This window comes from Morchella sextelata (assembly GCF_020137385.1).
Source record: "Morchella sextelata strain SCLS chromosome Unknown scls_14, whole genome shotgun sequence".
NCBI classification, from domain to species: Eukaryota; Fungi; Ascomycota; class Pezizomycetes; order Pezizales; family Morchellaceae; genus Morchella; species Morchella sextelata.
This window is the reverse complement of record NW_025408629.1, coordinates 1,394,225-1,420,437: the sequence shown is the minus strand read 5'-3', so window position 1 is coordinate 1,420,437 and position 26,213 is coordinate 1,394,225. Positions and strand designations below refer to the sequence as shown.

General features: G+C 46.8%; 9 protein-coding genes across 9 annotated transcripts; 4 read left to right on the top strand and 5 right to left on the bottom strand.

Annotated features, from left to right (window-relative positions):
- Window positions 1-2,825: 2,825 nt before the first annotated feature.
- H6S33_003242 (uncharacterized protein) lies at window positions 2,826-3,530 on the bottom strand (the record flags this gene model as incomplete). The annotated part of the gene is made up of 2 exons (XM_044834610.1): window positions 2,826-3,416; window positions 3,471-3,530. The coding sequence occupies 2 exons, from the start codon at window positions 3,528-3,530 to the stop codon at window positions 2,826-2,828; spliced, it is 651 nt and encodes a 216-aa protein (XP_044692449.1).
- Window positions 3,531-6,872: 3,342 nt separating this feature from the next.
- H6S33_003241 (uncharacterized protein) lies at window positions 6,873-7,202 on the bottom strand (the record flags this gene model as incomplete). Its single annotated transcript, XM_044834609.1, has 1 exon — window positions 6,873-7,202. One exon carries the CDS (start codon window positions 7,200-7,202, stop codon window positions 6,873-6,875), a length of 330 nt encoding a protein of 109 aa, XP_044692448.1.
- Window positions 7,203-8,650: 1,448 nt separating this feature from the next.
- Window positions 8,651-11,766, top strand: H6S33_003240 (uncharacterized protein; the record flags this gene model as incomplete). The annotated part of the gene is made up of 2 exons (XM_044834608.1): window positions 8,651-9,386; window positions 9,647-11,766. The coding sequence occupies 2 exons, from the start codon at window positions 8,651-8,653 to the stop codon at window positions 11,764-11,766; spliced, it is 2,856 nt and encodes a 951-aa protein (XP_044692447.1).
- A 582-nt stretch (window positions 11,767-12,348) lies between these two features.
- H6S33_003239 (uncharacterized protein) lies at window positions 12,349-12,831 on the bottom strand (the record flags this gene model as incomplete). The annotated part of the gene is made up of 1 exon (XM_044834607.1): window positions 12,349-12,831. One exon carries the CDS (start codon window positions 12,829-12,831, stop codon window positions 12,349-12,351), a length of 483 nt encoding a protein of 160 aa, XP_044692446.1.
- A 928-nt stretch (window positions 12,832-13,759) lies between these two features.
- H6S33_003238 (uncharacterized protein) lies at window positions 13,760-15,674 on the bottom strand (the record flags this gene model as incomplete). The annotated part of the gene is made up of 3 exons (XM_044834606.1): window positions 13,760-14,858; window positions 14,918-15,334; window positions 15,397-15,674. 3 exons carry the CDS (start codon window positions 15,672-15,674, stop codon window positions 13,760-13,762), a joined length of 1,794 nt encoding a protein of 597 aa, XP_044692445.1.
- Window positions 15,675-16,533: 859 nt separating this feature from the next.
- Window positions 16,534-17,046, top strand: H6S33_003237 (uncharacterized protein; the record flags this gene model as incomplete). The annotated part of the gene is made up of 5 exons (XM_044834605.1): window positions 16,534-16,536; window positions 16,629-16,652; window positions 16,730-16,850; window positions 16,906-16,978; window positions 17,037-17,046. The coding sequence occupies 5 exons, from the start codon at window positions 16,534-16,536 to the stop codon at window positions 17,044-17,046; spliced, it is 231 nt and encodes a 76-aa protein (XP_044692444.1).
- A 1,261-nt stretch (window positions 17,047-18,307) lies between these two features.
- H6S33_003236 (uncharacterized protein) lies at window positions 18,308-18,977 on the top strand (the record flags this gene model as incomplete). The annotated part of the gene is made up of 3 exons (XM_044834604.1): window positions 18,308-18,672; window positions 18,731-18,842; window positions 18,909-18,977. 3 exons carry the CDS (start codon window positions 18,308-18,310, stop codon window positions 18,975-18,977), a joined length of 546 nt encoding a protein of 181 aa, XP_044692443.1.
- Window positions 18,978-22,032: 3,055 nt separating this feature from the next.
- H6S33_003235 (uncharacterized protein) lies at window positions 22,033-23,134 on the top strand (the record flags this gene model as incomplete). Its single annotated transcript, XM_044834603.1, has 3 exons — window positions 22,033-22,129; window positions 22,192-22,434; window positions 22,485-23,134. 3 exons carry the CDS (start codon window positions 22,033-22,035, stop codon window positions 23,132-23,134), a joined length of 990 nt encoding a protein of 329 aa, XP_044692442.1.
- A 1,144-nt stretch (window positions 23,135-24,278) lies between these two features.
- H6S33_003234 (uncharacterized protein) lies at window positions 24,279-24,629 on the bottom strand (the record flags this gene model as incomplete). Its single annotated transcript, XM_044834602.1, has 2 exons — window positions 24,279-24,356; window positions 24,399-24,629. 2 exons carry the CDS (start codon window positions 24,627-24,629, stop codon window positions 24,279-24,281), a joined length of 309 nt encoding a protein of 102 aa, XP_044692441.1.
- Between the last annotated feature and the right edge of the window lie 1,584 nt (window positions 24,630-26,213).

The following is a 26,213-nucleotide window of genomic DNA, read 5'->3' as shown; positions in this document are numbered from 1 at the left end:
CCCTGGAAGAGCCTGACTCGCACTGGGATTATATTCTGAATGTTACCTATATCCTTGCGAGAAGAAATAATTTTAACGCAATACTCACGATTACGATTCAATACTCCCGGACTTCTAACGGACGGTTTGCGGGGCGGTATCTTCCTTGAATGCTTAGTTCTTTCCATTTCCCGGGAATAGACCGGAATATCACGTGCAGCCCTGGAATAAAAAGTAGTAGTACGTGCTCACCTGCCAACTAGCTAGCACTCTTGTTCTTACTATGGTTATTGAAAATGCTGACAGGTGGTAATGTTAGGCGCCTCTCCTCATACGACGTAGATTCCGGTACCAACTAACCAGGTCTATCTATCACTGTCAAGACCGTTCTTATGGGGTTCAACTTCAAAGATTTCCGTGCGTTCGTGCCTGCTAAAGTTGAGCTGGCTGGGAGGAGTGAAAGAGTGGGTTTGGGAAGCTCGAGGTATGGTAAAGAGTAACTACAACCCTGGTTATCAATAGGCTTATAGGATCGAGGGGGGGGGAGGAGGGTTGTTATAACGAAAGAACTGTCATAATTAGCCCGTGTCTAAGCATTTAAGCGACCACACCTCCGGTTTAAACGGACAGCTTGTAGTGGTGATATGGGACAACCATCTTGCCAGGTAAATATAGGGAAGGGAGTAGAGAGGGAAATATAGCTGGTCGACGGAGAAGGTGAAAGGCAAGACTGAAACGAAATCGAAGCGCTGTGGGAGGTCAGGTGCTTTTTCGATGTCTTTCCCTTCTGTTCTCTCTATATTATCTCCGAACATGTCTTTCCCCTGGCTTTTCATGGCTTCAAAACAAGTAAAACGGCTTCTTCTGTCATGGCTTCGACATGTCGAGAGAGTAAAACCTTGAGATGGAGTTCGGTGCTTCCTAATCTCTTCTGTTAGCCGGATCCTCGGGCCAGAACATCACCGGTAAAGCATACTGAAGGTTTCCTACCTCAAATAGAGCTTTCACCGTTATCCCTTAGACACAGACCTGACTCATTGAAAAAAAGACCTTTTCTTCGCCGGAAAAGGGGCTTTCAGTCTCGCTAATCGAAATGGCTTTTGAAAAGGCAGGGCCTTAAGCTTTGGGTTCAAGTCTCCTTGCATCATTTTTAGTTAAGGCCTCACTAAAAAGGGAGCAAGCACGGTACACGAATGATCGTAGGATGTAGCTATTCCGGCTGAAATGGATTTGGGACCACCATTCACAAGGGACTGGGGTACCAGGGGATATCCATAGTTGATTGGCCGCATATACCGCAAATCTAGAACACCTTTAAGCTGGTCATCGATCGAAAATCTGTAGGAGCAACGGGTGATGACACCTACCAAGTATTCCACCCCCTCTCCCTAGACGTGGCGTAGCAAGCTGGGGATATTGAGATGCAGATTCAAAAGCCAACAACATCAGAGGAGAAGAGATAACGCTGCAAGGCTCCTTTGACAGTGGAGAAAAGAACTACATATGTATATGATGGGACGCAGGCATCTTAAGATTTTACTGGATGGAACAGGCTGACATGCATGCTCCCGTTGCCAAGATAAAAAATGGAGTAAGCGGTGGGGATAAGAAGATTCACAGCATCCTTTTTCTTTCGCATAGTTCCGTGCATTAAGTACATGGCGAAAGAAACCGCTGGTTCGGATGTAGATTGTAGGCCAGCACGTATCTTGCTGCTTGCACCCTGATGCTTCCCTCGCGCAAACTTGAACTCAATGATGATCGGCTCCTTGCATTCAACTTGGCGGAGGATCAGCTGACTGGATTAAGTTTTATGCAGACTGGTCACGACATATATTTAAAGTACATGGATAGAGATAGATCCTCACGGCTTTCTCTTATCTCTTAGAATCCCTTTCGATCCGTATCCTTGTCCTACCGTCAGGTACTTAAATAATCCAAAGAGAGCACTTTAGTATTCACAGCTAGTCCAAAAATACATACAAAATCCATACAGTCCTTCAAAAACTCCTCACTACATCTCGCAGCATCGTTGTGTGGCTAGATTAATAAATTCTTGGTGACGACGATGACATCGCGGGTTAAAGAAAAGTTTTGTTTCTATATCAATGCGACCAGATGAAAGATACATTTATTTCCTTTTCTTAGTTCCGCATCTCAGAGACAGGATGACCCCCATGCATCCATCACGAACTGATACACGGGGTATGTGGGTACCCGTCAAGGTGTCACGGCGCGGGAGTGCGGATTCCTATATGTGCCTGGGTATAGGCATGCATGTATATATTGCTATTCATTAATATTTCAGAATACAAGAGGCTTGGGAGTTAATTGATAGAAGAGTGCTATAAGCAGGTGGGGGAAAAAAGCGCAATAACGAGAATAAACATTCGGGGAGAGCCGAGATCGAGAGTGTGTTGATACGTGTAATACATGATCGTTACGATGGGCGAGATATAGTTCTCGTGGGGTGATCTGTCTAACGGGCATTTCTGTGTTTGAGTATCTTGTCCTATTATCCCAGGTATATATACGTATACTACGCGTGACAGAATTACCGTTCATAAACTCCGAGTGATATATCATGATTCTGGTTCGAGCTCGGGGATGTTATATTTTTGGACGCTTTACAATCAGAGCCGCGAATTGCATATCACATAATACACTCGAGAGAACTAGAACGAAGTAACTAGCAAAATATTTTTTATTTTCCAGCACAAACTTTTCAATCCAGCTCAAGCAATCTAAAATCATAAGATTTTCAACAACAACAAAAAAGAAATTACGGAAAATACACGTTTTTATTGATCAAGAGAAACTTGAAAAAGAAAGTTACAATCCTCCAATCAATACTTGACATACCTAGCATACTTTTTGGCAGCACAAGAGGCGGTAGGATCAACCTTGTTGATAACGATGTTATCGATTCCGAACCTTCCTGCGGGATGACCACTTGTTTGGTTCTTAATCTCCCACCTATTCTTCATATGGAAAGATACCAAATTGGTGAACTTGCGGTCAGGGAAGTCCTGGATAATCTCCATGGTGGTCTTTCTGACAGGCCTCTCGAAAGAAACAACTGAACCATCGATCTTGGTGCCGGTGAAGGTGGTGAGGCATGCGGTGTCATTGGAGAAATAGCGGGGATTGACGAAACAACCAATCATCCACAGAGAGATAACATCGAAGGCGTCACCCTTCTCGGAAACGGAGAGCTCGGCGTTGGTGGTATTGTAGTTGACGCCGGTAACAAGAACATTTGGGGAAGACTTCGGGATGAACGGAATGTTCGGACCAGCCTGAACAACGTTCCAAGAAGGATCGAACTTGAAGCCCTCGTAGATGGTGGGCGCGGGGTGAAGGGCAGTAGTGCCGTTGAGATCATCAAAGTTAACAGTAAAAGTATTGCGAACGCCGCCAGTAGGGAGGCAAACTGCCTAAATAGTAAGAGCATTAGAAGAGTTCTATCAAAGAAGAAGTTGGTTTCTTACATTTTGAGCAGCGGCGTTGATAAGACCAGCAAATCCGAAGATAATGAGAGAGAACAACATGGTGTTGATGTGATAGATGATTTATCAGAACGTGAAAGAGGGTGTGTAGATTGAGACTGATAGATGATTGGAGATCGAGTTGAAGCTTGAGTTAAAGGCTTGAGACGACAGAAACTTCGAAATGCTGAGATGAGCAGATGATGGAGAAGGGAAGAGAGGAAGGGGCAGGTTGAACCTCTTTTATAGCATAGGAAATCCTCAGATATTCCGCAATACAGAGAATATATTGGGATTCGTCCTGTACTAGCAGAAGCTTAAAATGCCAAGTAAGTATCTTGAAATTGGCCGACGGTATGCCAAAAATGCCAGGTTTAAGAGAGCCGAGCCTTTTTTTCCCACCTCCAAGGGGAGGAAGGTTCCGTTCAATATACGTACGTAAGTCCAACGTACTCTGTGTGTGTACAGGCACCCATGGGTGAAATCCGCGTCCGGGAATATATGCACTCTCCCGAAGGTTTTTGGTCAGAATTCCCGGGGTGAGTTATACATCTCCTCATGGTATATCTTGTTCTGATACATGTAGCTGTGCAGAAGCAACGAGGCGTGAGGTTGGATCATTTTTGCATAAGGTCCCGATAAAAATTATTTCCTATGTTAACAACGTATTCCAAACCTTATAGGCGAGAGGGGTAGCTGTATCTCGTAAAAGTTTCTCAGCAACAATTCGCTAGACTTCAAAGTCATTTGTTACAGTATACATGTATTTCTAGATGTCGAGCCATAATCCATGTATCGGAAAGTTGAATCATGCTATTAATGGATAGGGTGTCTTGGCACGCGTGTTTGCTTGAACGACAGAAGTACTGCACACGCATGTAGTTAGACAGTTTGCGGTAATGCCGAATATTTCGCATGCAAGATGTTCCCGAGAATCACATAAACGTTGCATGTATTCCCTCTAACCTGTTGTGAATGCTCGAGGGCATATAGTTGTCGAATACATCCCCAGGAGGTGCCTGAGTCGTAGGTTCTTGGGTTCCGGGAACCTGTCAACTAGTGCGAATGAGACTGTACGGGTTGAAAAGCGGTCTGTTCGTGATTCACAGATATTAATATGTGAGAGGCCTGCATTAATGGGCACGCTGGCAGTATCACCTCGAGCTAATTAGTGACAGTGTTTGGAAGAGAGTTTAAAATAAGGCCAAGGATGGGAGATGAAGGCTACATTCATGCACTCAAATACATAGTAAGAATCCTCAAGAGTTGCCAATAATTGTCACAAGCACATCGGTGTACTCTGTCTGCGAGAAGCCCATGGGAGTACATGTATTTATAACAAAACTCTGATATTAGGCTCCAAGGCGATGGCAATTCAAAAGCAGGTGAGGTACTCCGGCAGTCAATAAACAGGAAATTGATACTTACAATTTAAAATCGACAGCGATATAAAACCTAGGTTACAGCTTTCATTTACGTATGGGGGATCACAGAGGTCTTGAGAACTGCTTTTAGAGACATGCTGACTAAGTTGCTGCAATTCAGACTTGCATCTTAATGTTATCTCGAACGTAATTTAGCGAAGACGTCTGTGTCAGGACGCTGCAGTAATGCATATACGAGAACTTTATCAGTCACCAGAGTCCCGATAACTCGCAAGAGAAAGGACGGGAAGCCTTTTACTCATAGATCAACTAAAAGGAGGTTATGCTCTGCTCCAAACTCACGGTTCAAACCGCTATCCGGGTCAGAAAAGCGCTCAAGAGCTACCAATATCCGATCCCGCCGGTCCCATGCCAACAGTGCCCACAGCATGTCCTTTGAAGACACCACTCCTGAAGATTATCCTCTCCCAGTAACCAAAGGCATAAACCCCGATGGTCCCGGAGGTCTTGAACACTGACTCTCGGGAGCAATTTAGCTTATAGATATCAGACTAATCCGTTTACACAGCATCATATGGCGCGGATATTGAATATGGTGGTGGTGTTGAATTAAGGTTATTGCACTGTCTTACCTCAAACGTCAAACCCAACATGCTGTGATAGTCGCTCCTTCAGGAACAGGGAAAAACGAGGTCCTCGTCGCGGCAGTTGAGTTACCGACATCATGCTGTACGACCGGTCTTCTCGCCTCCTGAGACGAGGCGGTTGCTTTCGCCTATTTGGGGCGGGATGGAAGTGGTAGGCCTTTTGAGGCTTCAATGCACGAGCGTTATTGTGATAATGTCAATACCCATCTCCGAGCGGAGTTGTGGGTGATGCAAGTCTCTCATGCTGCTCGACAGTTTCCAAAATCAATCTCCCAATGATTTTCATAGAATTCGCAAATTATTGCATGTTAAACTTTCGGTTACTAACTTCTCACTTTTGGAAACCTTCATTGATTGACTATAGCTACATCATGTATAGTCAGTGGCAAACGGAACTGGACCATTTGCAAATATGAATGAGAAATGTCCGAAATGAAGTACATGTGGTGAAAAAAAGAAATGCAAGATGAGTTGTATGTTCTATCTGGATGAGACAGCATGAGCAGGCACCATTTACCCTGGCTGGTTTTACCATTCGCTATTGACCTGGGTTCGCCATTCACCTAGAAATTATTAACCTAACCCTGATCTCACGTGCTCCCTACGACACAGAATATCACTCGCTCAGTGTGTGCATGTATTCAAGTTTTTTCTTTCTTTTTGGTTTAACTCACTAATTGTATGCGACAGGTATTCATGTAAAGAGAGAAACACATTACCTGTGCCTCGCAATCCTTTCCGTTCTATCAAATTCCGCAATCAATGGTATTACTAATCTTGCTTTCCTGTAGTTGGGGTGGAGAAGAAATATGTTGTGGGGAGTATAAGGGAGAGTCTCTCTAGTCCACATGCTCCCGTTGTAAAACCCTCTACCGCTCTCGATAAACGACCCGGCGTATTATTCCTCCTTTTTTGTTGACGTTCGCAGGACTCGGAAGTCTGGAAGAAACGCCAAAACAGCTTGGATAGCGATTCAGAGGACTTGGGAGATTCACCTCTCTTTCCATGAATGGCGTTTAACTATCACTCGTGCATGCGGCATCTATGGAGTTTTGAGCTTGCGGTTATAAGTTTTCCGTAAGAAGCCATGTGCTATCTTCCGGGTATGAATCGCATGGGATAGATATCATTCCAATATCACGAGATACCATTTGTTAGGAGGAGAAAATCTACCCAAGAGCGCTTGAAAAACATCGGTACTGGGGGTCTTCTCCGGTACTCAGCAATCTGGCCGTTCTTCGGAAACACATGTCACATCAATAAATAACTCGCTTCTAATTCATTCCATTATTCTCATCTAGTATTTCTCTACTTTTTCCTTCTCATCGTCTCATCTATTCCTTACCCAGATCTCTATCCTCGCGGCCAAGCTTCTAGTCCGCCTCACTCCTAGCTTCGCACCCCCACGTATCCCCCACCTCCACATCGTCCAAAATCCGGTCCGCCATCCTGCTAAGCGACACAGCCCTCCTCAACGCCCGCAGGACCTTCCAGATAAGTGTCTTGCGCCTGATCTGCCATCTGCGCATCTTGGCTTCGGACTCTAGGAGAGACTCGGAGTTGAAACTGTCGAACCGGATTGAGCCGCGGTCTCGTTGTTGATAGATTGTAAAATCATTTTGAATCGGGAGTGTGGTGCTACGAGACATTGATGCTGATGATGATGGGATGGCGCCGCGAGGGTTGTTGTATGTGGTACGCATTTCTTGTTATTGCTGGTTGGTTTCGGGATAATTGGTTTGTGTAGATACTGTAGACGTAGAAGTGTGAGTTGTGGTTGTGTATAATCTGACGGAGAATAGTGATTGCAGTTTCTGATACTCATATTAGAGTGAGTAGAAATGACTTATATATGGGTGAAAGGACGTTCCAAGTTTGGGGTCGGTTTCAACTTGAATATCGATGTTTGCCGTTTCATGCGGCGTGGCGCGCAGAGATGATACCTGGAAAAGCATGTGTAATCAACATGAATCGTTGAGTGTGTAATATTGTATCTATTTCAAAGTAATATCAACATATTACTCGCTATATCTATCGCCGACCTTAGAGGACAGAGGGGGTAGGGGATTCAATACTAATCTTGATGCTATAAATAGAAATCCCAAGAAAATTTATCAAATAGTTGGGGCGTTATGGTATTGAATCTTTCCTTGGAAGATCTGGAGGAAAGAAGTGTCGAACCCCCCAGTTAGCCCCAGAGGCGTTGCCATACAGAAAATAAAATCGTTGTGTCTTGGCAGAGATATCCGAGTGATAACCCATGAGTCTTGGATTACGCTGTATTGATTGATGAAGATAGTCAGTTCGTGAGATGAACCCACGTTACAAGTGAGATTCCAGAGTGGGCGGAGCTTTAGGCTTGCGGTGACTTTCATTGTAAAATGTGGCAGCACCTCCGCGTCTCCTGGGGTGACCGGTCATTCAGGCAGCATAATGACAGGCGTCTTTATAAAGACATAGCAGAACAAAGAAATGCATTGGAATAAAAACGTCGACAGAGGGAGTGTCTTTTCCACATTGAAGCTAGTAACCTTCTGGAGGATAACCATCAACGGGAGGAGCGCCCTACCGCCTATGACCGATTTAGCAGTCGTCTCAAAATTGATACTTAAGAGCTTACATACGGGCCTTTCGGGCGATTTTTGGTATCTGCAGGAGAAAATGATTTTTGAGAAGAATATTGTAGCAGGTCCTAGTTTCAGAGGATGTCAACATGGTCTCATTTCTTTTTCTATGGTTATCCTTTCGAACAGCCCCTATTGTACGCATGGATCGTAATGGAAAAATATTGAATCCTTATGAGATATCGTGCTGTCGACGTTGGTTAATTGACGTTGGTTGACGTTGGCTGTTGCTCGTGTTTTGGTGGGGTGAGGTGAAATTCCGCGCTAGCCTTCCCCACCACCGCTCCCAGAAACCACCACCAAGCGGTCCCACCTCACCTCCACCGCACTACCCATCCCACCAAAGCACACAGACTTCTCTAGCGCCAGCCTGGAGTGTAAGAATCAGCACCACTGAGCTATGCCGCTGTGGTACCACCCGCCAGCGGTCCCGGTCAACCTCGGGGCGCCAGTTTAGTAAGTACCACTCCGCCCACAGAAAAAAAGCCCACTTTACTAACCGCACCCTATTCAGCCCTGGGCCCTTAATGTACCATCCAGCACCCGTCTTGGTCGACCCTCGCCCGCAATACCCCTGCGACACGCTCTACTGCGCCTGCCAATTCTCCATCGGTCCAGCGCCTCCCCCGCACTGGTCCTCCAATGCCGCTCCACCGGCGATCACCACTCTGCCCGAGAAGCCGAACACAATCAAGAAACATGTTAGCTGGGCTGGCCCGTCAAGTGTTGAGACTGAGTGGGAGTACGAACTCAAACGTCCCACCGGTCCCGCGGTGGATGTCGCTGTCGAGAGGAACAACACGCAGGATGGGAGAAGGCTCAATATTCGTCTGTCCGGTGGTCATCTTCGCGCCCACTATGCTCCGCCAAGCAATACTGCGGCCGAGAGGGTGTCGAAAGTTGTTTCGTTAGATGAGGAAACGGTCGAACGAATCCGGGCGGAGATCAGGAAGGATTTCGAGAAGATTCACGGAAAGAACGCACAAGCACAAGCACAGGCACCCCCTGCTGAACTCGAGATCACCAGACAGCACGATCACATCAAGAAGGATTCCGATCAGTCGAAAGAGATCTCTGAGAAGGAAAAGATGGAGAAGATCAGAGATGAGGTGCGAAAGGAGATGGCCGCCACATACGACGAAAAGATGAAATCTCTTGAGGCTCGTGAACTGGATATTCAAAGGAGGATGGATGCGATTAGGAAGAGGGAAGCTCAATGGATTGAAAGTTACGGGGAGGGCATCATCAAAGGCAAACCTGCTGGTATGTAATAAAAGATCCAACTCCATGCCAGAATGTCAATGTCATTTCGTCTGTACCATGGAGTGGGCGGTGTACTCTGACGTTCGGGCTACTTTCAAAATAAAAATAATTACACCACTACTCTTTCTTTATCATACATAAAGAAACGCCGCGAGAAAAGTTGATATAACTTCTCTTCTGGCTGCCCTTATATCCTGCTCAGTTGTAACATGTAGCAAAACCTATTACCATAGATATATTAACTGACAAGTATGATTCAGAATCAGTCCGCCCGCAGTCTCCACCAGAGGTCGAAGAACAGAATTTCGTGTCAGACCTCGACAACGTCAGCGCCAACGAAGAAGAAGATCTCCCAGCTGCACTCAGCGAAGACGAGCCACAAAAGACTCCACGCCCAATGAGGTGGCTATTCCGCGACCACGAGCTCAAATCCTACTACGAGTCCCCCCTATCCGGCGGGGAGGAAGACCGTGCCTCCACCACAGGCGACAGCTCCAGCGGCCACGACGAAACCGTCGCCTCCCCCCAAAGCTCCACTCTACGCCTGGAGAGCACCTCCGAGAGTGTCAAAGCACACGTCGCCCATCTTACCGGCGCGACAAAGTCGGCAGGCCTTTTCGGTAAAGTCTCGCAGATGTTCAGCAGCAGGCCGTCGAGCAGGATGGAAGAAACCAATACGTTTCGAGATGTACCAGCCGCCGAGGGTAGCTGCTACAACTTTGAACTCTTTGATGCGGGGCCTTCAAGGCAGCCGTGGAAGTGGTTTGAGACAGGGAGGAACGAGAACGTGTCGAAAGCCACAGTAATGGGTCCTACCTACAACATCTCATCCTTGATTTCGAATCCGGACGGGATAAGCCTCAAGCGTTCTTATGAACAAACACCACACACGTCTGCCAATGGCGGCATGACTGGGAGAACAAATCCCGACACTGAGTTTCAACAAAAACCTCCATCTTCGTCATGTTCGTCGTCTTATGTCAGTGCCCTCCGCGATCTCAAGCTAGATGACGGCTCGCCCAAGAAGTCAAAGTTCGTATTTGGAATCAGAGGCTCAAAAGATTCTTTAGCCTTGCCAAGGAGTACGAACTCTTCACAAAGCACGGTGATAAAGACTCCTCAAGCATCGCCGTTGGAGAAGGGAATACCAGAGCTGCGCAACCATTTCTCCCCGGATAAGCAAGCGACTGCATCTCCACTCAATATGAAGGGCGAAGATTCGCCCAGCAGTCCAGTGGTTGAAGCAAAACAACCGGTATATGATGCTCCTCCGGCACCTCTGGTTAAGAAGGAATCAAGTGTGAGCGATGTGTCAGAGGCAGCCGACTTGGAAGACAGAGATTTCTCTTTCTGTGAACCGTTTTACGACTGGTCAATTCATGATAACAGACTTCACGAGTATCGGTTCAGGCTGCCGACGAAGAAAGAACTCTATGATAGGGAATTACAAGCTGCGGCTCCTCTACGCAGCGCGCCGGGTTCGATCAATTTTGAAGAGAATTCGAATATCAGTTCCAATTTATTCAAGGCCACGAAATACATGATGAGAGGTGCAAGGTTAACCAAGCCGGATATAAGGATGACCGGAGAGCTCAAATGGCCACCCTCGCCGACTGTCTACACACTGAGCTCCACATCAAGCTCAGACAACGGCGAATTCGAAACTCGCCATGATCAAAACACCGCCGCGGACACTGAAGGAGACTTGCTTCTTTCCAACGAGCCTATCCTCAACCCCAACCGCTCGCCAACGAAAAGACCCGCCGCCGTTGAACAATCCCATATCCTCGATGAACCTATCGTCTTTGCCGCAAATCCATATATGCAATTCCATTCTCCTCCTATAACACCCACGAAATCTCACTCGCCTCCACTTTCCAAGAACGTACGAGTGTTCACATTCCCGCCGAGCACAATCGGGCATGAACTCTCCATCACCATATCCCGCAGCGTCTCGGAAACCTCTACACATAGTGATGATGGCCGTGACGCTCCTCCGCCAACTGATCATGAGAAGAGCATTCCCCCAAGCTCGCACGATCATTTCGAAGACGCCGCAAACGAACGGAAGAGCAAGCGTGTGAAGTCGGTTCACTGGGGGGCTTCGACCGAAGCGGAACGGCAGTTTGCGGTTTCGGAGGGAATGAGTTATTATGAAGTTGATAGTGATGAGCATTCCGATCCAGAGTATGACTGGTCTGAAGACGGAGAGGACGGGAATGATGAAGAGAACAGGGATGATGGGGGTGACGGCGATGACGAGGATGGTGAATTAGACGACGAAGGCGAGGAGGATGATGGGTATGAAGGGGAGGGCGATGCGTCCTCGTTGTGCGGGAGTCAGGCGTCCACGAAGGGGGTTGTTGATGCTACTTATTAGAGGTAGAGGCAATATGATTTCGAGTTTCTGGAAGCCTAAAATAAGCTATTCTCATCACTATCAGGGCTCTTTGAGCATGGCAATGCACCTCCGGAAAAGGGCCTTTGAGGGTGGTTATTCATAATGATATTTGGGCCTGGCGCAATTGATATCCTGTATTGTAGTATCTGGCTGACAGATCTTTGTATAACTAGTCAGAATCGATAGAGGAAATAAAGTAGAACTACCAATCTCTATGCAATCGAGGTGTTTTTCAGGTAGAATTGCCAGGAACCACATTAGGTGGCAAATCCCTTGTGGGGTATTCGTGTGGATTTATGTCACGCTTTGCCAGTTGCCCTCTGCGTTAGCACTGGAACACGTTTAGTGTGTTCGTGGGATGCGCACCTCTGTTTTTGTCTAATCTCAAAGAGTTTTATTTCTTTCACCCTTACTTTAACTAGACGCCACTTGAAGGCCTTCACCGACTGCGCAACAGTGCTCAATTTCAAACTCCACGTCCTATCACCTTCTACTACATACTATCCAACTCAAAATTGAACTTCGCTTTCCACCCGATTCCCCGTATACACCCACCCGTTCCTATCCCCTCACCGCCAACCTCACCCCACCCCACACCTCCACAACCCCCCACAATCCGTCCCCCAGCTCCTTTACCAACCCCTGCTGCTCCCCCTCCAGCGCCTCCTCCTCCAACATCCGCATCCACCCCTCCGCCCATCCCAACAGTTGCCTCACCTCCACAAACCTCAGATGCCCCTTCGCCCTCCGGAGGACAATAATAATACGCCACACCCTCGCTACTACGCGGTGGAAGCGCTCGGGCGTGCGTTCGGCCGGCGGACAGTACACAGTATGCGGGGGTGCGAGGCGGCGGAGGAATATACTCGGGGTTTCGGGCGCGGCAGGCGCGGGGGCGGTCGGTGGGTATATGTGTCCTGGGGGCGCGCGGAAGGGGGCAGTGCCAGGAGGAGGGATGGGGGCGGGGATTCTAATGGAGGTGCTGAGGTCGGCGAGGAGGGTGAAGATGTCGTATGTGCTGATTGTGAAGGTGTGTGTTGACATTTTTTAGTTGTTGCTTTGTTTTGTTTTGTTTGTGGTTTGGGTAGTTTGGTATGACTTGGTGTTTTTGTTTTTGCGTATTTGTGATTTAGCTGGTTTGATATGATTTCGTGTTTTGGTATTGGGGTTATAGGGAGGGCTAGGCCTGTATATATAGAGGTAGAAAATGTGTGTATCAAATTAGGATACAGATACTTGAATATAGTTGTCAGGAGTTTATATGGAGAATCAAGGAAACAGCGAAGAATAATAATTTCAAGTAGCGCCAAAGTTGAAGTTCCGGCACTCGCTGCTTGAAGTATGATTCGGCGAGCATATATAGCCCGTAGATCTCCACCCAAGACCGCACCATCCCGCTGGTTTTCTTAGAGGGCAAATGGGTTTCTATAGTCCATAGCCCAAATACTATTGTCTTAATGATGCAATTAATGAATTAAATTAAAAAAAAAAAAAAACTATTGTCCTTATGCATGTATTCATAGGTCGTCACTCGTTCCGGCTGCGAGTGATAAACTGTGATTACGCCATTCGCGGTGGTTAGTTAATTTTTGTGTGGATAGGAATACGGGTCCTACTTGCTCAACTGTGAAGTGAGGGAGCTCGGGGGATATATTATCACGTTGGTTTATATCAGCTTCAATCACCAGACAGCTGTGGCATTGGATTCACTTGGTGTATGGATGATGGAGTATTGGTGTATGTATTAAGCTAAGACTAGTTCGCAGAGAGGTATAACAGAACAGCGATATGACAAGAGATAGGGCTAAAGATACACAGGAAAGAATAAGATATTATCTGCCATGAAAAAACGAAAAGGATGTTAAAACATGATCTGATAGTCGCCCATGCCGCTAAACGGGAGTAACACGATGTATCTTCTCCTTATAAGAGCCTCTAACCCTTCAATTTGTAACAATCGGCGCCCCCAGCACTATTCCGACAACTCATGGTTAACAACCTTCGGGTATGCAAGTGCGCGGCCATCCTCCTCCCCCGGCGCTCTCCCCCTCAACCAGATCCTTCTTGCGCCCCCATTCTCATTCTGCGCGCCTCCACCTTCCGCAACGCCAGTAGCCGCAGCCCTCTCAATATCACCATTCTCCGCATCTCTAAAGTACTCCGCCAAATTCTCCGGCACCTCCCCGCCACTGTAATCCCATGCCTCAGCCTCCCCCGCCTCTTGCTTAGCCTTATCTTCCTTACCTTTAGCTTTCATGGCCTTCTGAGCCCGTCTTACGGCCTTCCAGCCTTTCTTTTTGATCTTCTTTGGCACTTTTGGCTTCTCCGCAGCCTTTTCAATGGGCTTCGCAGCCTCTTCAATGTGCTTGTCGATCTCGCTTTCCGTCAAGTTCTGCCTACGCCTTTCCGGTCGGCCGAAGGATCCGCCCTGCTTCTCGGAAAGATGTCCCAGCTGTACGCGCTTGGGATAGTCTTGAAGCATATCGTCTGTGATGGTTGGGGACAGCTTGCGCTCTGGGACCTCAACACACAGCCACTTTCCATTAACCATGATATTCCGAGTAGGGACTGGGGGTTGGTACGGCTTCCAACCACGGTTCAGATCGCTGGGTTGGATAGTGTTGGCGGTGATGAAGGTGGTGCCGGTGAAGTCTTCAAAGTACTGAGCATCAGATTTTTCTCGGTCGGGCTCGTTTTCGGGGTCCTCATGCGGGGGGCCATCACGCGGAGAGTAGGCGGGTGAACGGGATCGAGCTCTGGGACAGCAACCGTACATAGATTCGGTGTCTGAGTCTGAGTCTGAGTCTTGAGTTTTGTATCCCATCCTGGCTTCCGCAGTGATGTCTTGCATCTCATGGTCGGTTGTGTGTTCTGCGGTAGATCCTTTGTCCTCTGGAGACTCTTCATCTTCGAGATATAGGTCTTCCTCCTCAAGACACGAGTCTTCGAGCTCGCAGCTGTCGCCGTCCGACGCCGCCACCGTGGAGGGGTATATCACGAGCTCCACGCCCTTAGCCTTGCATGCCATGTCCAGCGCCAACCTGATCGTATGCTTCAAAAGCTCTCGAATCCTATCCAAACCTGTCAGCGACGCGTCCTATGCACACATAAAAAATGATTGAAAACTCACTTATCTGCGTGAGACTCCTCATCCCACCACCACCCACAACTACTCTCCTTATTGAAGACATACTTCTCAAATTCGGCGTTGATAGCGCAGAAGGTGGCCAGATTCACATCCTGTATATAGACTGCATCTTTTGGGCGTCTCTCCTGCGTAACCCGATCAAAAAAGGTGTTTTCGCCAATCACGTGCCGTTCATCGCCGCCGCACGCTGCATCCTCTATCATCATCTCCGCATACCGCTCTGCTGCGGTCCACAGCACGTTCATCCTAAATCCTGAAAGGCCGGCGCTGTTACTCTCGGCATATTGCGCAAGTGGAAGAGGAAGGGGACGTTCTGAAAAGCGCCGGATTGTGCTCTGAGTTACGCTAACTTCTAGGGCGGTATCCAGGACGACAACAGCGAGCGGGTGTCTTTCGAATCTGTTGCTTGATATCAGTTTCCATACGATTCATCCTTCTAATAAATAAAAAGGAGAACTTACAAGATGCGATTATTATCATTCTTTCTCAAGGGATGAATAGGCTCGGAGAAGCCGCTGTCCAGGACCCATGAGAGCAGCAGATCATGCTGATCCTCAAAGCCGAGATAGAAATTCGCCTCCTCGCCAGATTCAGTGAGCGGGGGAGGACGGTGAACGTAGTCCAGGGCTGCCATCTTGAGGATGTAGGCTTGGAAGGGGTGCAACTCGGCGCCTATTTCGTTGCAGGGGATCGGGTAGGTAAGGTGATCCCAAGTGGAGCGCGGCGATGTAGATCCCATCTTTGATTGAAATTCTAAACAGCTGTTTGGGTGATAGAGTATCTAGAATGTGTGATGGTGGGGTTGAGACACGTGCGGTGGGATGTGTGGTTGAGGTGACAAGTGCGGGGAGAGCGGGGTGGTGGGGCGGGTGGCAACCGGTCATCAGCTCTCACTCGGTGGCTGAGGAACCGTTGCAAGCTTGCATAACGTCTTGCGTGATCCCCGCATGCCAGCCACCCGACCGCTCTGCCAGCCTTTTTACCTCTTTTTTTCTTATATCTGCATTTTTCTATCAGCATGCACCAAATTGGGAATTATGATAAAGTACCTAGTCGGCAGGCTCTGGAGCCTTTTGTTTTCTGTTCCTCACGCACTTATACGCGTCTTCTCGCTACACCTTACAACGCAATACCGATGCTGCGCGTCTCTCAACTAGGTGTGCAAATATCTCCACCGTAACATTCCACCTCCAGAGTGAGGCACGCTGATTAGAAAATTTGACTTCTCCGAGGCTCCCCCCTTAAACTTAACAGCCATCAACCGTCGCCAATCATCCCGAGCTCCGGTAATGGTAGCTATGCACTGAGATAAGATAGGAGATGTAGGTAGTGCTGCAATAGATGCTTGTCGACTAATTGGAGTATCTAGATGTGCGAGGGCTGTGTTCATACTTCTTCGGTTTCCCTTTTCTTTACTCACCTCCCCTTACTCACCTATGATTTCACTTACTCTAATTTTGTTCTTAGTTATATAAAACCGAGTAACCTCGTTATCCCTAGGCTGGCTAGATATTTATCAATTTTCCACCACGGTCATTTGGGGTCTACCGGTAGCTGCGTTCACATATCAACCCGAGTGCCCTTAGCAGGAAGGAATTATGGTGAGTAGAGCTCTTCTACCAAAGGTCTATGAAGATCCAAACCAACTAGCAGCTAGCAGGATATCAGAGATCGAAGTTACTCCAGGGTGTAGGCCAGAAAGAACACCGCGAAGGAGGTGAGCTTAATAACGGAGGTCCAGTACGGCCATGGAAAAGAGGAGAAAGTGCTTGGCGGTTAATTGACACAGCGTAGAATTCAGATGATGGGGCTTGTTGTGAAGAGCTTTCCACGCTCACGGATCATTTCATCAAACCCTACAGGTCAATGAATGGATCATATCTCCTGCCTCTCCTCTACCTCGGAGATACCTTCAGTAGGGAATTCTTGCAGATTTAACAAGAGGAAATTTGACTGATCGAAAATCTCAGTAAATCTCTGTATGCCAAATACTATTGGAGGTGTCTGGGGCACAGAGTTGCATTCCTGTAGGATTCGAAGATTGTCAGTGCACACAAAACTTTTAAATTCCCTTCCGGTAATCCTTAACAACTCTGAGCAGTAAAGCATAGAAATCGAATATCAGGAAGATAGGTTAGGATATCCTTGTTGAACTTTCTGGTTGACGAAATGCCAAACAGAGAAGATATCGTAGTGATAAGTGTAGGAGGGGGAAGAGGTCCAATGAATCATGGGAGCGAAAAACAAAATGAGGCAAAGTGAGTGGTCTCTTGGCCGCGGCCAGGACTCTCCTCCCTGATTGATACCATAATCTGACATACCTCAGAAAGAGCTATTCGGTGTAAAATAGAGAGAAGTAAAAATAGAATAAAAAAAGAATGAAATGAATAGGACTTGGCGGCAGAAATGTAAACAAATGTCCAGGGTTCAAAGCCGTTCACAACGGGAGGGGCTTCCATCACCCCCGAGACATCTCACTCTTCATCCATTGTGCCGCTGTCTTGCAACCTCACGGGCACTTCCTGTGAGCGTGTCTTAAACAAGCATTGGGAAGCCAATTCCCTATATCTTGAGAAATAAGACTTGAATATGAGTTTGCCTAACGGTAAATAATAATGTTTTGTCGTGTGAATGTAAGATGTTTTATGGGATAAAGCTCCGAGGGTAAATATAAGAATATTTCATTCGGGGGAAATTGTGCACCGCAAATTTGAGGCTTCCAAGCCAAGCTGATAGGAGATTTGGTGGGTTAGTGGGTGAGGGTTCTACTTCCCGATATTGAATAACTGGTGGGTTGCAATTTGGTGGCAAAGAACGGAGGCCTCAGCTATCGCTGAGCTGAGTACGACTAGCTAGAGTGACCACATGCTAGACACGAAGTATATGTAATTGTCAATTCCATGATAAGAGCCATTAGTACACCGCTGCCAGTGCTTATTTTATCATAGAGAGAAAATCAACCTCATGTTGTCTTTCGGGGCGACAAATAAGGTTATTATTGATCCCGTACAAGTTGAAAAGAAACGCCTTCTCATAATGTAGCCATTGAAAATTTCCTGCGGCTGTATGGTCTTCCTCGTACAACCGGCAGCGCCAGATTCTGGATGTAGACGGCCGAAATTCCGATCCTTCGCCAGTGACCCGCTTATTACCGTCGGTAGCGTCACCTGCCGGCCGATTCTGAGGGGTGTGTAGGCAGGCCAAGAAAACTCAACCACACAGCATCCCACCTACTTTACCAACTCGTTGCCTCCACTTCCCACTTCCACTCCCTTCATCCTTTACCTAACCACCAACGAACTCCAAGCAACTCTACCCTCCAAGCACAAGCGCAAGAAAGCATCTTTCTTTATCCTTTCAACAACAGTAGCCATGTCTACACCCAATCAAGCGGAGTCGTCAACTTCTGGCGATGGAGACTCTCCTGCTCCCGCTCACGCTGTCCCACCACCTCTGTCAAGGAACAAATATGTCATGGCCTCTGAGGCATTGTACAAATTGTTCATTGAGAGTGGACTCACTAGGGATGAATGCAGGACCCTCTGGAACTCGATGAATGACCTTATCGTTGGTGAGAGGCACATACTGTACTTCTCTCAAACTGCCACCCCCGAGGATCGTGCTATCTGTCGCATAAAAATTCTGAATCAGATTTTGGTAACAATCAGGACCTGGGCTAGCTCTACTTGCCGTTGGAGCGATGACCTGTCTGCGGATGACCCTGCTAAAATCTTTGCGTAAGTAATATGACCTTTCTTTCTTTGGTTTTCCTAGCTGCTTACTGAGGCTTAATAGTATCGAGAAGAAGGTCCACAGTCTTCTGGGGCAAGCAATCACCTGCTTCGAGCTTACCGTGGATGGCTACATTCGCACTGGCAGACACTACCTCTGGCTCATTCAGGATCCGGTATGTAACTATTGCATGAGTTCAATAAAAACTGATATTCAACAATGAAATGCTGACTCGCCAAAGGTGACTGATCCACCCAAGGAATGGCAAAACTTTCTTGAAGTCCAGGGTACTCGGATTGAGTATCGTTAAAGATTGTTGATGATATCGTACGACGGCCTCCGAAGGCTCCAAAGGAGAAGGTTTTATAAGGCTGGAGGTTTTAAGTCCACGAACAGCGTCATATTTCTTTTTTTTTTCTTTTCATGTGGAGCTATGCATCTTGTCTAAGAAAAGATTCGTTTGCTATTGGGCGTAGATATAGCAACGGTTCTATCACGCAATAGATATTAGATGTTATTAGACTAGCTAAATATGATAATGGGTTTCTTGTTACTTACCAATCCCTCTTGACATAGTGACCTTCTGCACGATTGTTTCTCTTTTGGTATATCGATATATCTGAAGATCTGCGTGACCTCTAAAGACTTGACTTTCAGCAGCGCTGTGACAGAAAATCTTTGGTGAATATGGAGAAGATGTGGGTTCAATATGATGGGGAAGGTAATGGATGAGGTTGGGAGGGAGGTTGCTAGTGGTCATATTGCAAGGGACGAAATTAAGCTTCGGTAAATACCGCTTGAATCTACAGTTATTCTCTTACCCGGCAATAAGAAGAGGACATCATATGACCTTACATATCATTCTGCCCCTCGGCTTATATAATTATACTCGAAGCTCATTGAAACATCAAAATACAGCATAAATCAGCAATTAATCCAGATATGGTAGGCGTCGCTTGCTTATAAAAGCCACACGTTCTGGCGTTTGTTCGACTAAGATTTCCCTCGATTAGTACTCCGTAGCTACTTTAATAAAATCAAACACCTATAAACATGCAGAAATCACTGCTTCAGCCGGAGTTCATTTCGACACACGTTGTGTTGAAATACATACAAAACTAGCCAACCATCCTTGGCGCACAAATATCATTTCTAGCCATCAACACACATGGGCGAGTGGTCTAACGGTTTAGCCCTCGCCAAAGAACACCGCGAGGTTTAGCCCTGCTTTCGATCACAGAAGGCCAGGGTTCGACCCAGGGGTGGGAGTAGTGCCAGTTCGTCCCGGAACCGCACAGTACTTTTTGTTCTTTTTTTGTGTATGAAAGAAGAGATACTATAACCACCCAAAATGTACCGCTTGGGGTATTTTTTTAATTTGATAATAGTGCGCAATACCCCCCAGTATAAAGCCGCAGTTGAATTTGACATTCCGTGGCATTTGGGGGTGGCATTTTGGGTGAGCCCGTTGCCACGCAGAGGTCAGGGTTAGGTTCCGCTCTTGGCCAATCAGAGGGCGAGTAGTTCCGCAGAATTAAGGGCAGTACATATTAGATTCTAGGGGAGGTGTAGGGAGACTTGGGCTGTAGAAATGGAGCTGTGATCTTCCGTTTACCACAAACTATATGGGCTAGGACGGAGTGTACGATTAGATCTGCATGGGCGAGGACTCCTTGCTACATGAGTTGTCTGACATCAGGTGGTTGGGGCTTATTGCGTGACTGTAGCTGACGAGCGATATAGATCAAAAACGAAAACGGAGAACAGCAAGATCTCGAGACGTGCAGACTCGGACCTGATAAAGTACATATCACCGTTGATGTCGTACCGGGACCACCTCAAGGACTCTGCCTCGAGAGAGCTGAAGGCATGGGGGTCGATGAGGCGAGCATGCTCGAGGCAAGCCCTCGGCCTCCTACAGGCCTCGGAAACCAGCCGAACTATATGGAAACAGAGGAGTTTCGGTAGGTCTAAATATAGGAACTACCAGCTGTATTGAGCCAGCAGGAGCACCACGAGGCGTCACTTCCTTGCACGAGCGAGGAAGTTTATATACCATACGAGGCAGAACCTCCTCGAGACACAGGTATCTAGTAACTTCGAGCAGCCTCTTGGGCCACACTACCGTCTTCTTTTGGTAAGATGGGCGAAATCAAAGACAAGGAAAATTAACCAGTTGAATGGAATAATATGTGAGGTATTATAAGGTTATGGTATTCCCAACAATTTAGAATATATAACCTGTGTTAACTTGGGACGTTCTTCTGTGGATGGTAGCTCAGGGAGGAACGAGTAAGACATCTATAAACATTGGGTTTGACGGGCGCAGGCAAAACCTCTTCTCCCTGTCTAATCGCTAGCGGCGTCCTGTTCTACTCCATTGACCATCATACTCCATACAATAGTGAAGAGGTAACGCCTGCGGATGGGCTCATGATCAATTAACTACCAACGAACACCTCATTCTAGCGGGGTATGAAATGTTCTAGATGATACCTAGGGTACACGAAGTAGATATTCCTTCTGACAGTTCACTAGCGTTTTGAATAAATTATGACACAAGATGTACAGCTGCAACTTTCATTAGGAATGGCTGTCTTATATTGTCCCTTTTTCTTCAAAAATACAACATTCGCATGGTACATATTGAGTAATGACGTGTGCTTGGTTTCTCAATAAATATTTCCCTTAATATTTCAATGGAGGGCTGATAAGATAGTTGTGAGTTCAACTAGAGGATGGGGTAAGTGCGTTGAGCGTTTTCTCAAGAGCCTAATATGACTGCCGTGCGATTATGGAAAATAGAAGTGAATGATTCTCAGAATCGGTCCCTTTCACGAAACTCTTTTCTAAATCACCGCAAGTGTTTCCTCCAGTGTGTCCCTATCGTGCTCTATCCTTTATCAACCAGAGACGAGATATCTATTTTGCATGATGGGTATCAAATTAAACTCAGGTCTGGGTAAAAAGCCTGTAGCCGCGTGATATATTTAGATCTCCAGAAAGACTACATTTATTCACACCAACTTCAGTACCAATATGAAGGAATCCGGTTAGTTGATGTATTCTTTTACAATTGATTTGATTTTTACTACGGTCAGAATCTCCGGTTACTAGAAAAAAGGTGGATGAACGTTGTTATAGGATGTTCTACTCACTTAGAGATCCCAATATTCAAGGTCATCGGATCCAGCCGGCCGACATTTTTGTTAGTGCGAACAACGGGGTCAAAACGCATGGCCCAACCCTAAGTCCTATCGCGCTAAATAGATCTCTACGTAACCAACACACATGCTTTCCTCTCCGTCAACTTATTCCATCATAATTCTGTATGCAACGCCAAAGACACAACTACAAAAGCAACCATGCCGTCGAGTGCTAGAGAGATTCGCAACGTGCTTCGAAAAGAAAAGATGCAGCGCAAGAAAGACGCTGCCGAGCAAGCTGCAATTCATTCCGGAGGTATGTCTCGACAATCCATCCAATTCATGATAATCTTACTCATACATATAATCATGAGGCAGACATCGAAATGGGCGAAGATAAAAACCCCCATGACACCACCTTTCCACCTCTGGGACTCCGTCCTACAAGCCTGAGGAATAATCCGACGAAAACGACGGCACAAGCTAGGAAGCATGCGAGGAAAATAGCGGCGGACAATGCGACCGACCTTTCGCTCTCCGGCGCCAACGATGGGGACCAGGCGGGCGAGAAAGCTGAACCGTCCAAAGCACAACAGAAAAAAGCCAGAAAGCAGAAGAGAGGTTAGAGATCGTTCCCGCCGTACATGTGTACTCATGCTAACTACTCGTAGAGGAATGGCGTGTACTATTGCTCCGCGTTGCCCAAAAGATTTCCGGCGACGATACTCTCCTGGAGATAGTCAAGAACTCCTACACCAGTGAAGGTCGCACGGAACTATTCAATGCCGTCGCTGCAATTGACCCCGGCGCTGGCAGAGATTCGAATCTCATCAGTGAACTCAACGCCATTTGTGATAGGCACACCCTCGAACCTCTCCGGGTAGCACTGAAGTATCGTCACGACGTGAAGGCTCTCCGAGATTCAATTGCTGAGAGAGACAAGGCGGAGCTCCTGGCACGTTTTGAGGAGAGTCTAACTGTTCAGGAATATGAAAACAAGAAGCTTGAGCTCGAGGAACAGCGCCGGGCGGGACAGCGCAAGTTCGTTCAGAACGAAGCGGCTGCGGGTAGGGAGGTGCGAGATCCTGGGGTTGATGCTAGGGCTAGGCGTGACAGGATAAGGTTACATAGTCGTCTTATGGCAAAGCAGAAACGACAGGAATTGGCGGGGGCAAACAGTGCTGGTGAAATGAATGACATTTATGCTATCATTGGAGGCTTGAAGTTTGATGCTGGTGCAGTCGACAAAGACACCGGTTCAGGGACTGACACTGCCTCGGAGGTTGTACCTGTCAAGGAGATGTCTCTTCCTGATCCCTAGACAGGATATCTCGCGGTTAGTGTAAGATTGGTTGAGATCATTTTTTTTTGCCGATCTGGATCTGTTGAGTAGCACGTTACTTTGAAGAATTTCAATGTCACGTATTTCAGTCGCTTTTTACAATTCGTGTCTCCTAACGTACTGCTCCTTCTTCTTCTGTGACTAACCCTGCGTTCTTAAGCTTTTCCATTCCTCCTACTGCTGAGCATCATCCCATGATGATTAGGTCCCACAAGTCTTCAGCTATTGTAGTCTCTCAACCTTGTTATACGTGAAAGAAACGATGTACTCAGGGTTCATATCTTACAACTATCCAATGATCTGTATGCGGACATATTATCTTACTATTCTCAGGTGATATTCATCAGGTTTTCGGAAGCTCAATATGTATGTATACATGTACCTTTTCTCATCGAACTCATAGTCATCGCGAGCCTGGCATCGGGGGTATGCCCATAAAGGTAACAGCCAGCTCTTGCAAGCTCCAACTCCTCTTTCTCAAAAAGAGAGGGAGGGAAAAAGGAAAGAAAAAAAAGAAATGGACAAAAAGAAATCCGCTTCGACTTCTTGGAGGGCTCGAATCCACGGCCCCCCAACGCCAAGATTAGCGCGGCCGAAATGGGTGCTGACTCGAGGAAAGTAATGTCACTATGTACTACACTACCGATGCTACTGGTGTACTCCGGACGGAGAACATATTTGAGCCTGGCGCTCTGCTCCCTCTACCCCTTACCATCCCTTCTACCCTCTCATCCAACTGAATTCGTATATGGGGTGTTTATTGCACCGTAGGGCTTCTGACTGCTCAGTGCTTTTTACATCTAAGTATTTTGAGATGTCGTGCCTCCAGTCCTAAGCCACCCACCACTACTGTGTACGCATAGAAAGATATTAGAGTCCATGCATGGTACATCTCCCCGCGCCCACCATGAGTTTATCACAGTCATGAAAGTATCTCTTTTATATTTTCTTTGCACTCCTATACTTGAAGCTTTCATCTGGTGTAATCGTTATTCATTACATCATCTCTCAGTTCGAAGGACGACTGAAATTTTATGATCACTTGACATAATGTCTACTGCTTACACAGATTTTCGCTATTCGCTAATACCTACCTACTACCTCAAACCGTCGCCAAATCTCCCTACTCTGCAGCAGTATTCTCACCATACCTGGGCGGCCCCCTCTCCACCGTCACCCACGTTATAGTGGTGGATAAAACCTGTTCCATCAACCCCCAACACCCAGCAAAGTACCTACATACCTCCAAAACTTCTTTATCAAATCGCCGCCTCCTTCTGGCAATCAACCCATCTAGAAAATCATTCTTCAGTGCTTTTGGTATATGTGCCAGCATGTCGGCCGTACTCGCTTCGAAAACGTCCTCGCGGTCAAGGACCTTCTTCAGTTCCACATCACTGATAATCTCATAGTTAAGGAGGTCATTCACGTTCTCGCGCAGGTCGTCAAGGCGTTCTTCGGCGATGGAAGACATTTCGTGTATGTGTCTATATGTGTGTGTGTCTGTATATGTGGATTTTGAGTACAATGAGTGGTGAGTGAATAGAGGGGTCGAACCCGTTTTTGTGGGGCCACGATGGGCGCTTTCAAGGGGCTGGGTTGATATATGGCGAGTCTTTTCATGTTCCTAAGCAATAAGGTGTCAAATCATAAATTGAAAACTAACGCGCTATAGTTGTTTTGATGAAAACGCTACGCACCAGGTCGCATGCGGTGTACCATCCTACTCCACTGAGCCAGCCATCTCATCAGGCAAGTTGCTGGACATGCCCAGATATCCAGTCCGATAGCGAGGTACGGCAACCGAGCCAATTGGCCCACAGTATTGCAGTGTTTTCAACCGTTTTGAGTGGTTCTTCCTTTGGGAAAAGCTGAAGCAAACTGAGCTAAAATGACCGAATAAGACCTGGTACAGACTGGGCAAGCGTGCTGAGGCCTCAGCATGGTTCAGGTACGAACTCTACACCAACGATTTTGGGGGTTAGGGTGCCACGTATCACATAAGATGTTCGTTGTTTATACGGGAAGTGCAATATGCGAAAAAATGTTTGCACCGCACGGCGAAGTGAGGAAAATTCTTGAATGTCGGGCGCGCATTCTGCCAGGAGATAGATCAAACAACAGGAGACAAAGCTGTCACAACCTAAGACCGGCGGCCGCACCGTACAACAACAAAGAAAAAGCACAAAATTGGGGGAGAATCAATGAGATACATTTTGCGATCCGAACGCCCTTCCTCTCGAGCAGCAAAAAACGTATTAATATACCTAAGTGGTAGCTCATGGGGAAAACGGTCAAGTCCTATGTAGGTACGCATAAGCTATTACCTCTTGACCATTTTTCTTCGGGAGCGAAGGTCCCAGTCTTTGGTGGAATTTGAGGGGCTGTTGGATTGTGTCATTGGGCTCCTAGGTTGCTCAGTTTGGCTAGAAGGAAACGCTGCTTCGGGGTGTGACGTATGGGTTCTAGGTTTTACATCATCTCCTAAAAGGAACTGACGAAATAAGCGGAGTTATTTTATTCAACGGTCTTTGGAAGACGCTCAAATAACTCCTGTTCTACCGCACTGTTCAAATATCTACGCTCAGACTGGTCCGATAAGAAGATCTTGTCTCGAGTCAGACCCAATTAGGCTCAGCGTGGTTGATAATTAATTCGTGTGGTTGAGTCGTCAGCCTCTTGCTTCCAAGTTTATTATTATTCAGGCACGTGATCTGTACCACCTAACGTCTGGTTCGAGACAAAAGAAGATCTGAGGCTTGAATAAAAACTAAATATACTGTGAGAGAAAAACCAGTTTGCAGCTTCCTCCGACTTCAGATAATTCCAAAGGTCTTCTCAGAACCAGCACATCGAATTACACAGGTAACTCTCATTAAGTGGAACTGGTATTGCACTTAAGAACACATGGGGTATGTCGCGATGTTAGTCAGCCAGTTCATAAAAGATCACTCGCTTTGGTTTCTTGTGTTACCTACATGTACATAAGTATTAAACCCTGCTGACTAAAGTTGCCTCTTTATGGTTCCCGCCAACTTATTTCCCACCAGTTGATGCA